Source organism: Notolepis coatsorum (genome assembly GCF_963971535.1).
Source record: "Notolepis coatsorum genome assembly, contig: SCAFFOLD_1080, whole genome shotgun sequence".
NCBI classification, from domain to species: Eukaryota; Metazoa; Chordata; class Actinopteri; order Aulopiformes; family Paralepididae; genus Notolepis; species Notolepis coatsorum.
The window spans coordinates 1573-15000 of NW_028169013.1; the positions used below are offsets into that span (position 1 = coordinate 1573).

At 42.5% G+C, this 13428-nt stretch overlaps 1 protein-coding gene across 1 annotated transcript in view; it reads left to right on the forward strand.

Moving 5' to 3' along the window:
- Positions 1–1526: 1526 nt before the first annotated feature.
- Positions 1527–13428, forward strand: part of LOC311248813 (neurexin-3b-like) — a gene marked incomplete at both ends in the record, with an annotated part of 43963 nt that continues 32061 nt past the window's right edge. The window contains 7 exons of the mRNA XM_084339639.1: positions 1527–1730; positions 4759–4785; positions 6551–6670; positions 7166–7278; positions 9504–9772; positions 10751–10941; positions 11192–11365. Coding sequence (XP_084195765.1) covers positions 1527–1730; positions 4759–4785; positions 6551–6670; positions 7166–7278; positions 9504–9772; positions 10751–10941; positions 11192–11365 — 1098 coding nt within the window. The remainder of the gene's footprint in view (positions 1731–4758; positions 4786–6550; positions 6671–7165; positions 7279–9503; positions 9773–10750; positions 10942–11191; positions 11366–13428) is intronic.

Sequence of the window (13428 nt, forward strand, 5' to 3'; positions counted from 1 at the left end):
AAACCACAGCCACAAAAAACACAGCTGTTTGAACTTTGGGATGCACTTTGACGGTAGTAATCACTTGATTTCCCATACGTAAATTGTGTAGAATACAGTCAAAAAGCTCAATTAAATATATATATATTATTTTTTTAATTATTTGCCTTACATTTGATATATCCCTCCATTTTGTTTTTTTAATTTTGCTTTAGGAATGCCTAAATGCTAATTCTTTAATTTTCGATTTAAAAAATAAAGAAAAAGAGAAGGCGATGGAGGGATTTAAGGAAGATAGCACAATTTGTAATGGGAGTGTGAGAGCAAGAGTATTTGTTGTTGACTTTTTTTGTTTGTATGTCTGTAGGTGTGTGTTCTGTTTGTATTATATGTTTTATTTAGAAAAATGCCAATAAAAATTGTATAAAAAAAAAGCTAAATGAAAACATGTAAGGATGCAAAAATTAAACAACGATTGGCCCATAGGGGGGGGGGGGGGGGGGGCTATAATAAGCACTTAAAGGTGATGATGATGATGATGATGATGATGATGATGATGATGATGATGATGATGATGATGATGATGATGATGGTGATGATGAATAGTTTATTGGTGAAACTTGGTCCAAATGTCCATGTCGACCTTCTGATAAATTTTGTCCATTCCTTGTTGTTCAGTGGAAGCTGGTCCACATGCCATGCAGTTATGTTATTTACATTGTGGTGTTTGAGACAAGATACAGTTGAGCCCTTGGTATAAGTGCCACCCAGGTGCATTTCATTTTTATCTCATCTCATCTGTCATGGCAGGTGACGGGGAGTAGAAACGTATATAGTTTTATAAACTAATTGTTCCCCCTCTTCTGCTCTCATCCTTCCTTCTCCCACCTCTCTCCTCTCCTCTCCTCCCCTCTCCTCTCCTCTCCTCTCCTCTCCTCTCCTCTCCTCTCCTCTCCTCTCCTCTCCTCTCCTCTCCTCTCCTCTCCTCTCCTCTCCTCTCCTCTCCTCTCCTCTCCTCCCCTCTCCTCCCCTCTCTTCTCCTCTCCTCTCCCCCATCTCCTCCCCTCCCCTCTCCCCCCTCTCCTCTCCTCTCCCCCATATCCTCTCACCCCCTCTCCTCTCCTCTCCTCTCCTCTCCTCTCCTCTCCTCTCCTCTCCTCTCCTCTCCTCTCCTCTCCTCTCCTCTCCTCTCCTCTCCTATCCTCTCCTCTCCTATCCTCTCCTCTCCTCCCCAACCCCTCTCCTCTCCTCTCATCTCCTCTCCCCCCTCTCCTCTCCCCCCTCTCCTCCCCTCTCCTCCGTCTCCCCTCTCCTCTCCTCTCCTCTCCTCTCATCTCCTCTCATCTCCTCTCCCCCCTCTCCTCTCCCCCCTCTCCTCCCCTCTCCTCTGTCTCCCCTCTCCTCTCCTCTCCTCTCCTCTCCTCTCCTCTCCTCTCCTCTCCTCTCCTCTCCTCTCCTCTCCTCTCCTCTCCTCTCCTCTCCTCTCCTCTCCTCTCCTCTCCTCTCCTCCCCTCTCCTCCGTCTCCCCTCCTCTCTCCACCCTGCAGAGGCGTCCATCCTCTCCTATGATGGCAGCATGTACATGAAGGTGGTGATGCCCAGCATGATCCACACGGAGGCGGAGGACGTCTCGCTGCGCTTCATGTCCCAAAGGGCGTTCGGCCTGCTCATGGCCGCCACCTCCCGCGAGTCGTCTGACACGGTGCGCCTGGAGCTGGACAGCGGCCGGGTCAAGCTGACGGTCAACCTAGGTATCGTATAAACCCAACCTCCCCTCCCCCCAGCCGACCGACCTCGCCTAAGGAGATCGGGGGGAGGACTTGTTCGTCTATTTCTTCTATACTTTTGTATGATTTAACCGTCTGTTTATGGTTCAATATACCAGTATGATCTCTGACCCTAACACCTACTAAAACAATTTTTTATTAATATATATTTTTTGTAGTTTGTCTTTCGTAGTTGCATGGATATCTATATATTTGTATGATTTAATGAGTTGCTTGTATTATTGGTTATTTTTGCTTTGTTGCTCAGATGTGTTTGTAGAGTTGATCTATCCATCGATCTAACATTTAACAACAATATCCATGCTTTGCTTCACATCTTTTGAAAACAATCATCATTAGTCACTTTCACGTTACTTGCATGGTAGTGATTTTATAAGCAATAAACAAAAATATTTGTATTATTATTATTATAGCCTATACACTTTTTGAAATACATATTACTTGGCACTGTACTTCTCACACTTAGTCATATAGTCATCTATTCAAACCTTTCCCTTTAGCTCTCATCGACAGACATGCATTCATTCTTACAGTGTGTATCCTGTGTTCCTGTCGTCCTGTTTTATTATTTTCTTTTCTTTTTAGTTCGTTCCACGTTAGCAGGTCCCCATGTCACTCTCTGTCCATTTAGACAACCCCTCTGGTCTAGCTGGCATCTCCCGCGCCTTGTTCAAAGATGGCAGTCACCCCTTCAAAGGCCCCCGAGCCTGCGGCCCGCCTGGCAAACAGTCCCGAGGTCACGGCACCCAGCGCACCTACAGATGGTGGCATATAGATAGGAACAGCACATCAGCCCCTTCTGCTGGTGACCTGTAGATACACGCCACGTAGTGCACGCATGTACAGACAAAGTACACCCAAACACGTTGTACACCAGACCAGGGGACACAATGCATTCACATTAGGCTACTACTGTATTGACTAATACTCAAGAGTCATTATGTCTGGCGGTTAGGTGGCGTAGCGGAGATTGCGTTCGTCACCAACCCCGGAGCTGTGAGCTGGATTCGCCTGTTCGAATCCAGCTCACAGCTCCGGGGCTGTCACCAGCTTGGCTGGCCGTTCACACTAATACAATTGGCAGTATTAGAGGGTGGGACAAGCTGGCGGGGTGGGTCCAGGGTCGTTGTAAACAGCGACTCCTACAGTTCGGTCGGGGCGCCTGCTAAGCGCGGATAGGACTTGAGGGGGATAGTGTGATCCTCCCACACGCTACGCCCTCTCAGGGAGGATCCGCGCTGCCAGGTGAAAAGAAGCAGTTGATTGGCTGGACGTGTGTCGGAGGAAGCTCGTGGTAGCCTCCACTCTCCCAGATGATCTGACTGTGGGGGGTAAGTGCGCAGCGACCAGGACGGGGATTGGGAATTGGCATACGACTAACATTGGGATGGGAGAAAAATCGGAGGAAAAATGGAGGGGGAAAAAGATCAACAAAAAAAATATATATATAGTCATTATGTCAATGATTCAGTCTTTGTTTGGAGCACATGTCACATCCACTCTTATCTGATCTCCAACTCAGTGTACATCTTAAGGCGAGACAGTAGCCCCTAATAGGTAAAAACAATTATTTTAATAGATATCACTATGCAACTTTCCCAGTTTTCTGAGATTTTATGTTTATATATGCACAATGGGCGTTACCTAATTAAATATGCACTCATTTGCATAGATATCGCCAGGATAGACATCACACATTGGATCATGCCAGATTCAACATGTTTGTTTCATTATGTTGACACATAACACAATTAACTTTTTACAGAAGGGATTGTGGCTATGTCTTTTTATCATCCCATAAAGCAGGAAATCCTGTCTACAGTCATACAAAATTAATTTCCGCCAGGCGTTTTGGTATAAATGTACTATAAATCAGGCTATGAATGATATATCAACAAACCCCTTTGTAAAAAGATGCAGGGTATAGATAGGAAGAAATGTGGATAGTATGGTGTGTGTAGGTACTAGGGAAATGGGACATTTCATCTCTTGCATGTAAGATTTATTTTTGGGAAAACGCTCTGTATTCTGTATTGTAATATTGATCTATGGACACAATCAGACAAAATGAAGTAAAATAAACAACTAATTGTGTGTTTTCAATATTGTATTGCCACTAGTTTGAAATAGAACATGTTAAGGAAGCAAAATATAACAAAATCTCAATATTGTTGAAGAAAAGCAAAAAGGCGATTTCGGGGGTAGCTACTGTCTCGCCTTAAAGATGAAACATGATCCAGGTATATTATATTGAAATACAGGCTAGTGTTGACACACAGATCATTAGTGATATGAGCTCCTCTGTACGGCGCTGGTGTTGTTGGATCGAGGCTGTTTGCTCCCACTTTTCCGTTGTGTTGACGGCACATGACCAGCCTGGTCACATGGAACCTAACCCACACAGCCCACCTGCCGGACGCAGGGCCACAACTACACTTTACACAACAACGTGTATTAACAATCAGTAGCCTGAATCTTAATTTTATATATTGGAGTTTTGTATGTAATGGGCTACTAGTATTATTGTTCTGGCTCAAAATGTTGGGTTAGAAAATCGATGTGGCCATGGAATTGCAAGTGACCATTTTGGAAAATGATGCACTGATTCCAGTAACTGAATACCTTAATAATGGAAACTTGTGGGGGGGAAAAAACTGTAAGCCATTTTGAAAAACACAAAGTCAAAGACATCAAGTCTAGATTCAAACGATAATATGACCACTGGTGGAGACAATTCCGCTGTGATTGGTGGGGCACTTCTATTGGCTGACACATGATTGATTGCCTCTGTAATATTGAGCGGATGGTGGATATTGGTCCAGTAATATTGACTGGTCCAGCAATATTGACCATCCCAAAGAAATGTTATAAAAATGGTCGCCATGTCATGTGACCGTCCCCGGAAGGTGGTGTCAGTTGTTTTTGGATGTCTGCAGCTGTAACCTTGAAGGATGAGATTTCATCTGTCACTTATTCTCCCCCTCCCATCTAGACTGTGTCAGGATAAACTGTAACTCCAGTAAGTCAACTCTTTTGGAGTTCTTATTATCTTATTCTCTTATTCTCTTATTCTCTTTCAATTTTCCTATTCTCCTTCAATCAATGTTTAATTATGGGGTGTGTGTGCTAGACATGTGTGTGTGTGTGTGTGTGTGTGTGTGTGTGTGTGTGTGTGTGTGTGTGTGTGTGTGTGTGTGTGTGTGTGTGTGTGTGTGTGTGTGTGTGTGTGTGTGTGTGTGTGTGTGTGTGTGTGTGTGTGTGTGTGTGTCTTCATGGCTGATCCGACCCACCTGTTCACTCTCATTAGTTACAGCACTATCACTGTCTACACTCACCGGCGGTAATGATCTGCGGCTAATGTGTGCAATGAGCGTCACACACACATGCACGTGCACACACACGCACATGCAAGCCTAAAACACGCTAAACTGCCAATTGATCACATTTTAAAAGGTTCATTAATGAACTGTTTTATTTACATAATAACCAACATGTACATGCTGTCACGCTTTCTATATGACACAGTCATGTCAAAGTAGCATGGCTGCATAGTGATAAGTGATATCATTCATTCATTAGTTAAACAACTAATTAATTCATAAGTTAGTTAATTTGTCATTAATTTATCAGATAAACATAGTAACAATGTATCATAGTAGAAAAAAAGAGAATAAGTAGCATAGAATTGTCCAACACTTACTGTGTGGCAAATGTAAAATGTACATATGCCATATTTATATAATCTGACTAAACATTGACTGCATGCTACACAAGTTTACCCACAGCACAGAGAGCAGAGAACTTTACTATAATCACATTCTCTGTTTGAAATGACTGCCACTACAATGACATTTCAATCTAGGGCCAATAAGATCATACTATGATATGGCTGAAGCTATTAGAATTGGAATTGTCTGGCAAATTAATGTAAAACATGTTGGAACACTCAATGGCCAGATTGTGGGGCAACCCCTCCCTCTAGTGGCCAACGGATACATAATTTTCAAGGGTTTTGGTCTCTCTCTGTCTCATACACACACACACATGCGCACACACACACACACACACACACACACACACACACACACACACACACACACACACACACACACACACACACACACACACACACACACACACACACACACATTTTGCGACTTCGGGTTCCTGAGAAGCGCTTTAGAAATACAATGAATTATTATTATTATTATTATTATTATTATTATTATTATTATTATTATTATTATTATTATTATTATTATTATTATTATTGAGCCCCAGTATGAGTAACAGCGAATACTGTATTGTTTCATTGGTGGACTGTAAAATATTAATTTCCATGTTTCCCTCCTCTGTTTGTCAAATCCAAACCAAATCTTTGTTTCAAAAGTGAGATGCTAAATGCATTTTGGAATGCTGCTACTAGTACACACGTGTGTGTACTGCTACTACTAGTACACACACACTATACAAATATAGGCATGGTACTGTATACAATATACACTAACCCCATCAAATATTGGTAGGCAAACAATAGGTGACTGTAATCAAACAACAGGTGATGATAACCAATTGACAACTGCAGCCAATGAGCTCGGTTAATGGCATTTCATAATGTTGGTCAGAAATGAGAACTCAGTGAATAGCTCCCCCTCCCCACTATAGGACAGAGCAGGGCCCTCTCTCGTTTGTGCTCCCACCTGTTACCCCACGGGGTTGAAATAAAGGTTTGGTTTGTGCTGTCTATTCCCCCTGCCCCATGACTAACGACCCTCCCTCTCCAGGCAAGGGCCCCGAGGTTCTGTACGCCGGCCAAAAGCTCAACGATAACGAGTGGCACTCGGTGCGCGTGGTCCGCCGCGGTAAACACTTCAAACTCACGGTGGACGAGGATATGGCTGAAGGTATTTCCATCTCGAACACTCTCTCCGCTGTTGTCTGCCATGTACGGTGTTGCATGTGCCATTGTACTGTTTTACCACATGGTACCATAGGGGGGGGATGTTGTTGGGTGATTATATGAGATTATTTGTGTTTAGAATGACTACTTTCCATTGTCGTTTTGATCTTCTGGACTTGGTGATTATTATTATTATTATTATTATTATTATTATTATTATTATTATTATTATTATTATTATTATTATTATTATTATTATTATTATTATTATTATTATTATTAGTGTTTTTATTTTTCTATGGCTAAATTCAATAATACTTTAACCTTTTTTTTCTCTCCTAGTTTTATGAGTATGGGGTCAAAGGTTGCATGAAACAGAGCAGTGCTATTTGTTCTAATCAAGACCAAACCCTTTGAGATTCCAATCTGCTCCGCTGTCCCTCCTCCTAACCCCCACCCTACTCTTCCTCTTTCCATCCTCTCCGTTTTCCTCCACCAGGCCAGATGGCGGGCGACCACACCCGTCTCGAGTTCCACAACGTGGAGACGGGCATCCTGACAGAGAGGCGCTTCGTCTCCTCTGCGCCATCCTCCTTCATCGGACATCTACAGGTACTGTACAGTGGGGGTCTAGTGGTACTGTACAGCGGGGGTATATGAGTCTATTACCACCAGTGTCCAGGGATAACGAGTTAACCCTTTCACTACCACACTACTAAATTGTTAACCCTTCCACTGCGGCAATACAAATTGTTAATACAGAAATGATGCCCCTTGGAGGAGTTCTCCACTGTTATTATGTAGGGTGACCATATATGCGATGCAGCCAAGTAGCATTAGAAAGTACCCACAAACACAACAAAATATATCCTTTAGTCTATATGGTGTGGATTTTGCAGTATATATATACTGATCCTGATTATTTTGATTGATATTGAAATCACAATCATTAAACACGATTACTCATGTATTTGAGAACATCATTATGACAACGACTGAAATAGTTTTACCTTTCTTCTCGACCAAAGGACTGTCAACGTCTACAAGTTACGAAAGGCGTTTCAAAATAACTGGAGAAACGCGCTGAAGGAAGGGTGCGCTGCATTTACAACACAAGACAAATGCGGCCGGCAGCACCATAATCATTTTATTTAGATTATTTCGTTTTTCATGACCGTGGAAAGCCAAAATCGTAATTGAAATTGGAAATCGATGAATCACCCAGCCCTAATTTACAGTAGAATGGTTATGAATAAATAGTAGTACTGTTAATAGTACTGTTTGTAATGTTTTTTGTGTGCATACAAATAATTTTAAGAAGAGAGAACCGGGCTCAAATCCCGGTGTCAGCGGTGCCTCCGGCTTAGTCAGTCGTCTCTAAAAACACGGTACGGGCGCCTGTTCTGGGGGAGATAGTGTGAACCTTTGTGCACATTTCGCTCACCCAGTGAAACTCCTCGCTGTGAGGTGAAAATAATCGGAGGAGGCATGTGGTAGTCCACACCCTCCCCAGACCGACGCAGCGCAACAACCAGGAAGGGAATTGCGATTAAAGAATTGCGATTTAATAAGAAAACTATTCAATTGTGGGATGGGAGAAAAAGATAGTAAAAAAAATACAGTAGAGGTAGGTTTGACTGATGGTTTCCTCCTCAATGGTGACCCCCCCCCCCCCCCCCCACACACACACACAACATACATGACCATATATGGATCTGGCCCCAACCTTGCTCGGGTTACACGTGCTGCTTGGTCACAGGAAAACACTTTGTTTAATCACATCAGGCGCGACGACACTTTGTTTAATCACTTTGTTGTTGTTGCAGCCGACTATCGCATATGGTGTCTCAGGCATTCTGTAGTTGACATGTGTCAACAAATGTACATGTCTGTTTGAATTTATGTTGTGCCGTTGTTACTGTAAAATGTAATGATTGTGATATGTTGTTGTTAATGAGACGATGAGCTGTATGTGTGTGTCACTGGAATTTCCCCAAGGGGATCAATAAAGGAATATCTTATCTTATCTTAAAGATACGGTAGATAAGCAGGTGGATAAACATCTGAGAGACTGAGGAGGGATCTTCAATAAGAGTGATGTCTGAGAAGATGATTGATGTCAGTGCTGTAACAGTGTAGTCATTCATCATGGTGTTAGCAGTAGATCTAATAGTCATCAGGCATGAGTCATTCAGTGCATTCAGTACACGTTTTGCTTTTTAACTAACTGAAAACCTCATCCTGAAAACAATATTTCAATAATACAGAATGCATATTTTAAATTGTTAGACGAGGTCATCATTGCTCATCGATGCTCCCTGAATTTCCCAATGGGATTGATAAAGGAATTTCTTATCCATTTTAATCATTCATATAGTTTCTATATGGTCCCATTCCTGGAACATGTTGACCACATGGTGGCGTGTGTGAGCTATTTATTCCAATTAAGAAAAGGGCAAAATTGGAAATATGAGTTTTTCAAAGGTCACCAATGTTATGTATATTTTAATATGATATGACACTCATATCATACAACACCGTCTTATCTTCTCTCTCTCTCTCTCTCTCTCTCTCTCTCTCTCTCTCTCTCTCTCTCTCTCTCTCTCTCTCTCTCTCTCTCTCTATCTCTCTCTTTATATATCTCTCTCTGTCTATCTCTCTCTTTCTCTCTCTCTCATTTCTCTCTCTCTATCTCTCTATTTCGCTCTATTTCGCTCTATCTCTCTCTCTCTCTCTCCCTCTCACTCTCTCTCTCTCTCTCTCTCTCGCTCTGTCTCTCTCTCTCTCTCTCTCTCTCTCGCTCTCCTCTCTCTCTCTCTCTCTCTCTCTCTCCACAGGGTCTTAAATTCAATGGCATGCTGTACATTGACATGTGCAAGAACGGAGACATTGACTTCTGCGAGCTAAACGCCCGCTTCGGCATGCGCTCAATAATCGCCGACCCTGTGACCTTTAAAACCAAAGGCAGCTACTTGGGCCTGGCTACCCTGCAGGCATATACCACAATGCACCTCTTCTTCCAGTTCAAAACCACCTCGTCTGACGGCTTCATCATCTTCAACAGTGGCGATGGGAATGACTTCATTGCTGTGGAGCTGGTCAAAGGGTGAGCAGTAATCATGGCTACCAAACAGAGCTGGTATTAACTATCATGTGACCTCTTAACATTGCTGGTATAATGATCAGTGGTGGAAAGTATTTTTTACTGCACAGGAACACACCAACATTACAATCCTGATTCAGATTCAGACAACTTTATTGATCCCATGTGGGGCAATTCATATTGTAGCTTTGCACGAGTAACAAAAACATCTCAACGACAACACAGCAACAACAACATTCCATGCTATACACAGTCCAGTAAAAGTAAAAGTAAAAACTGGACTTAAAGCTATCCGACTGCAAGCTAGCCTAGCTTATTACAAATGAATGAAAGTGGATACGGATTAGCTACCCTAACTTAAAACTCTGGGAGGTGTTTTTGGCCAACAAGCTGGCTAGTTGGTGTCTAACTACTTGTCTGACGCATAATGTAGTAGGAGTATTTTCATTTTAGGGAGCTTTGTACTTTTACACCACTAACGTTACATTTCAAGGAATTGTTGTACGTTTTTACTCCGTTTCTACTTCATCTACTTCGTCATGTGACCTAACCAGTGATCCTACATCTGTACCCTGTCTTTTAAAACAGTTGCACTTTTTTTTTTTTTTTAAATGGGCCCTGAATATGAATATTTAATACATTTAATTTAAGGACTCATTACGAGTGTGGATTCTGCAGACGTTCACAGAGGAACAGGAGCTCTTATCACACAATGTCCTTCCATCCTTTCTGATGAATCACACACACATATACCAGAGGCTTGTTCACTGAAGTGAACTCTGTGGTGTGTCCCCCCCCCTATCTCTATCTCTCTCTCTCTCTCTATCTATCTATCTCTCGCTCTCTTTCTCTCTCTCTCTCTCTCTCTCTCTCTCTCTCTCTCTCTCTCTCTCTCTCTCTCTCTCTCTCTCTCTCTCTCTCTCTCTCTCTTTTTTCCCCCCTTCCTCTTCCTCTTTCTTCCTCCCTCGTCCCCTTCATCAGGTTCATCCACTATGTGTTTGATCTGGGCAATGGTCCCAGCCTGCTCAAGGGCAACAGTGACAGCCCTCTGAACGACAACGTGTGGCACAACGTGGTCATCACGCGCGACGGCTCCAACACACACACACTCAAGGTGGACACCAAGTCAGTCACGCAGAACGTCAACGGAGCCAAGAACCTGGACCTCAAAGGTACAACCTGCTCTCCCTGGAGATAGTAATCATTGTGTAGTTTAGTAGTAGACATGTGGCCTCAGCTAGTAATACCGGTATACCGTGACTGTGTAAATCAATGACATTATGGTCAAACACCAGTGCAGTGCATAAATGTTTTTGTTTTTAATGTGCGGTCCAGTCAATTTGCTGTTAAAATGTCCATCCATCCATCCATCCATCCCTCCATCCACCCTCCATCTTTTTCTCTCTTTCTCTCTCCCTGTAGGGGACCTGTTTGTCGGGGGCCTGGGGCCCAACATGTATCAGAACCTCCCCAAGCTGGTGGTGTCTAGGGAGGGCTTCCAGGGCTGCCTGGCCTCTGTCGACCTCAACGGCCGTCTCCCCGACCTCATCAGTGATGCCCTCTTCCGCAGCGGGCAGATCGAACGTGGATGTGAAGGTAGGGGATGACCTTTAACCTGCATGTACGGCTTACTGTGTTATTGCACTAATCAAGGTGCGCCTTGATGGCGTCTAGTTGGTGGTTGTGTCAAACGTAATAGAAGCCGGTCTAGAAGGGCCTATACATGGGTTTATTTTGTCTCGGTGAGTATCAGCTACTGCAGAAGTGTGAGCCGTGTGACTGCACTTACTGCCTTAATAAATTACTTCTAAGCAGAGATGAACAATTGACCTCTCAATATTAAACCATGCCATATTTTCTTGATCCTCCAATCACAACTGTTGCCTCCATTTGTCCAATATATTTTTATATAGGTCAATTGTGGTGTTTGGATGTTTTTATTTTATTAGCAGATCCCTTCCCTAACGTAGTTGTTTACTGCACAGCGGATCTTACCTGTTTGTCCACCGTATCTGTCTGCCCCCTGGTTATGCCTGTTGTAGCGGGAAACCCATCTATACAGTAGTCCAAAAAAAGTCAAAAAACGTTAGATTTGATTTGTCATAGTCCCATGCTCAACCCTTACCCACACGTAGCCTATTATACACTGACCTACCTGCCATTTAAAACACCTCTCATTCCCAGTTACTAGGCCTCCTTAGTGACAACTAACATGCAACCATGTCAGCTTGATATACACACCCTTCAGTGAATAATAAAACAATTATTTTCCGGTCAATAAATTTATCCAGTGATTATATGTGGCGCAAACTTATATAGGTGCTGGACCACCTCTAGAGGGCAGCAGATGATCATCATACACAGAACGCTGCATCCCACACACTGCAAAAGAGCACATAGTAATTAGCTGGCATTCTTGCACTTTTAGGAGATAATGTGGCGTTTAATTGCTTTTATTTCCATAACATTAGCTATGCTGTTTCAAGCCAATAGACACAATTCAAATTAATTACATGATATGTCCTCATTAGTTCAATCATATCGAAGAGAAAACATATACATTATGTGGGAGCTGAAGACTTGTTCCCGTGTTCATACTAACAACTTATTCTGCTATCTGTACTAGATCTAATGGAACGTTTTCACATACTAACAACTTCTTGTACTATCTGTACTATATCGAAGCCAACTAACAACTTCTGAGTTTTCTGTAGATCTACAAAAACATATTTTCTTATAGTATTATCTGTACTAGATCAAAGAGAACTTATTCACACACTAACAACTCAGGCTATGTACTAGATCTCAGAGAACTTACACACTAACGACTCTAGCCTGACATGTCACACCCATGGAATGCTACACAAGCTAGCTCTTCATTGTGTCTGAACGCAGCTCACCAACAAGTAAATAAATTGCTTCCCGCGAGAATAGTCCTCAATTAAGTCAATTTTACTTACCATGTTGATGTGTTGGTGTCTTGCCTCTCATCCCATAATTCACTCCTGGTGCTGTAATCACAGAAGAAAGACACAGAGAAACAGATATATTTTATGATTACAGACTACAGTGCCCCAAATTCATTACAGGATGAGGGACAAGACACTAACCCATCAACATGGTGAGTCAAATTGACTTTATTGGCGTCTGTTTACTTCTCGGCGTGCCACGTTCAGACCCAACCCATAGGACAATGCTGTCGCTTATTGGTGGCTCTTTTCAATCTCAAGAGATACCACTTTGTGCTCAACCGATACTGTATCTGAATTCACACTGAGGTTTCTTTGAGATTTCACTTAAAGACACACATCTATTCATGTAGATATATAAAAGAGAGTTAAAGTATTTGCAAATAATTGAAAGATCCCATAGCTTGCTCAGAGTAATACCAATATCCACTCAGCTATAGTTGTTTCTCCCGAGCTGAAGTACATTTCCTTATTCTCATTTTGGTATTGAAGAGATCTCTTTTTTGTCTAGAAGAAGTACATGAGATATATAAATGTATCGTTCCTTTGGGAATGGAGAGCTAGCTAGGGTGTTCCATGGCTTTGACACGTCAGGCTGTAACAACTCCTACTTTATACTAGCACTGAGAGAACTAACAGCAGTTATCCCTCACTAACCTTTGCTCTTGTTTTCCGTCCTGTTCTGTTCTT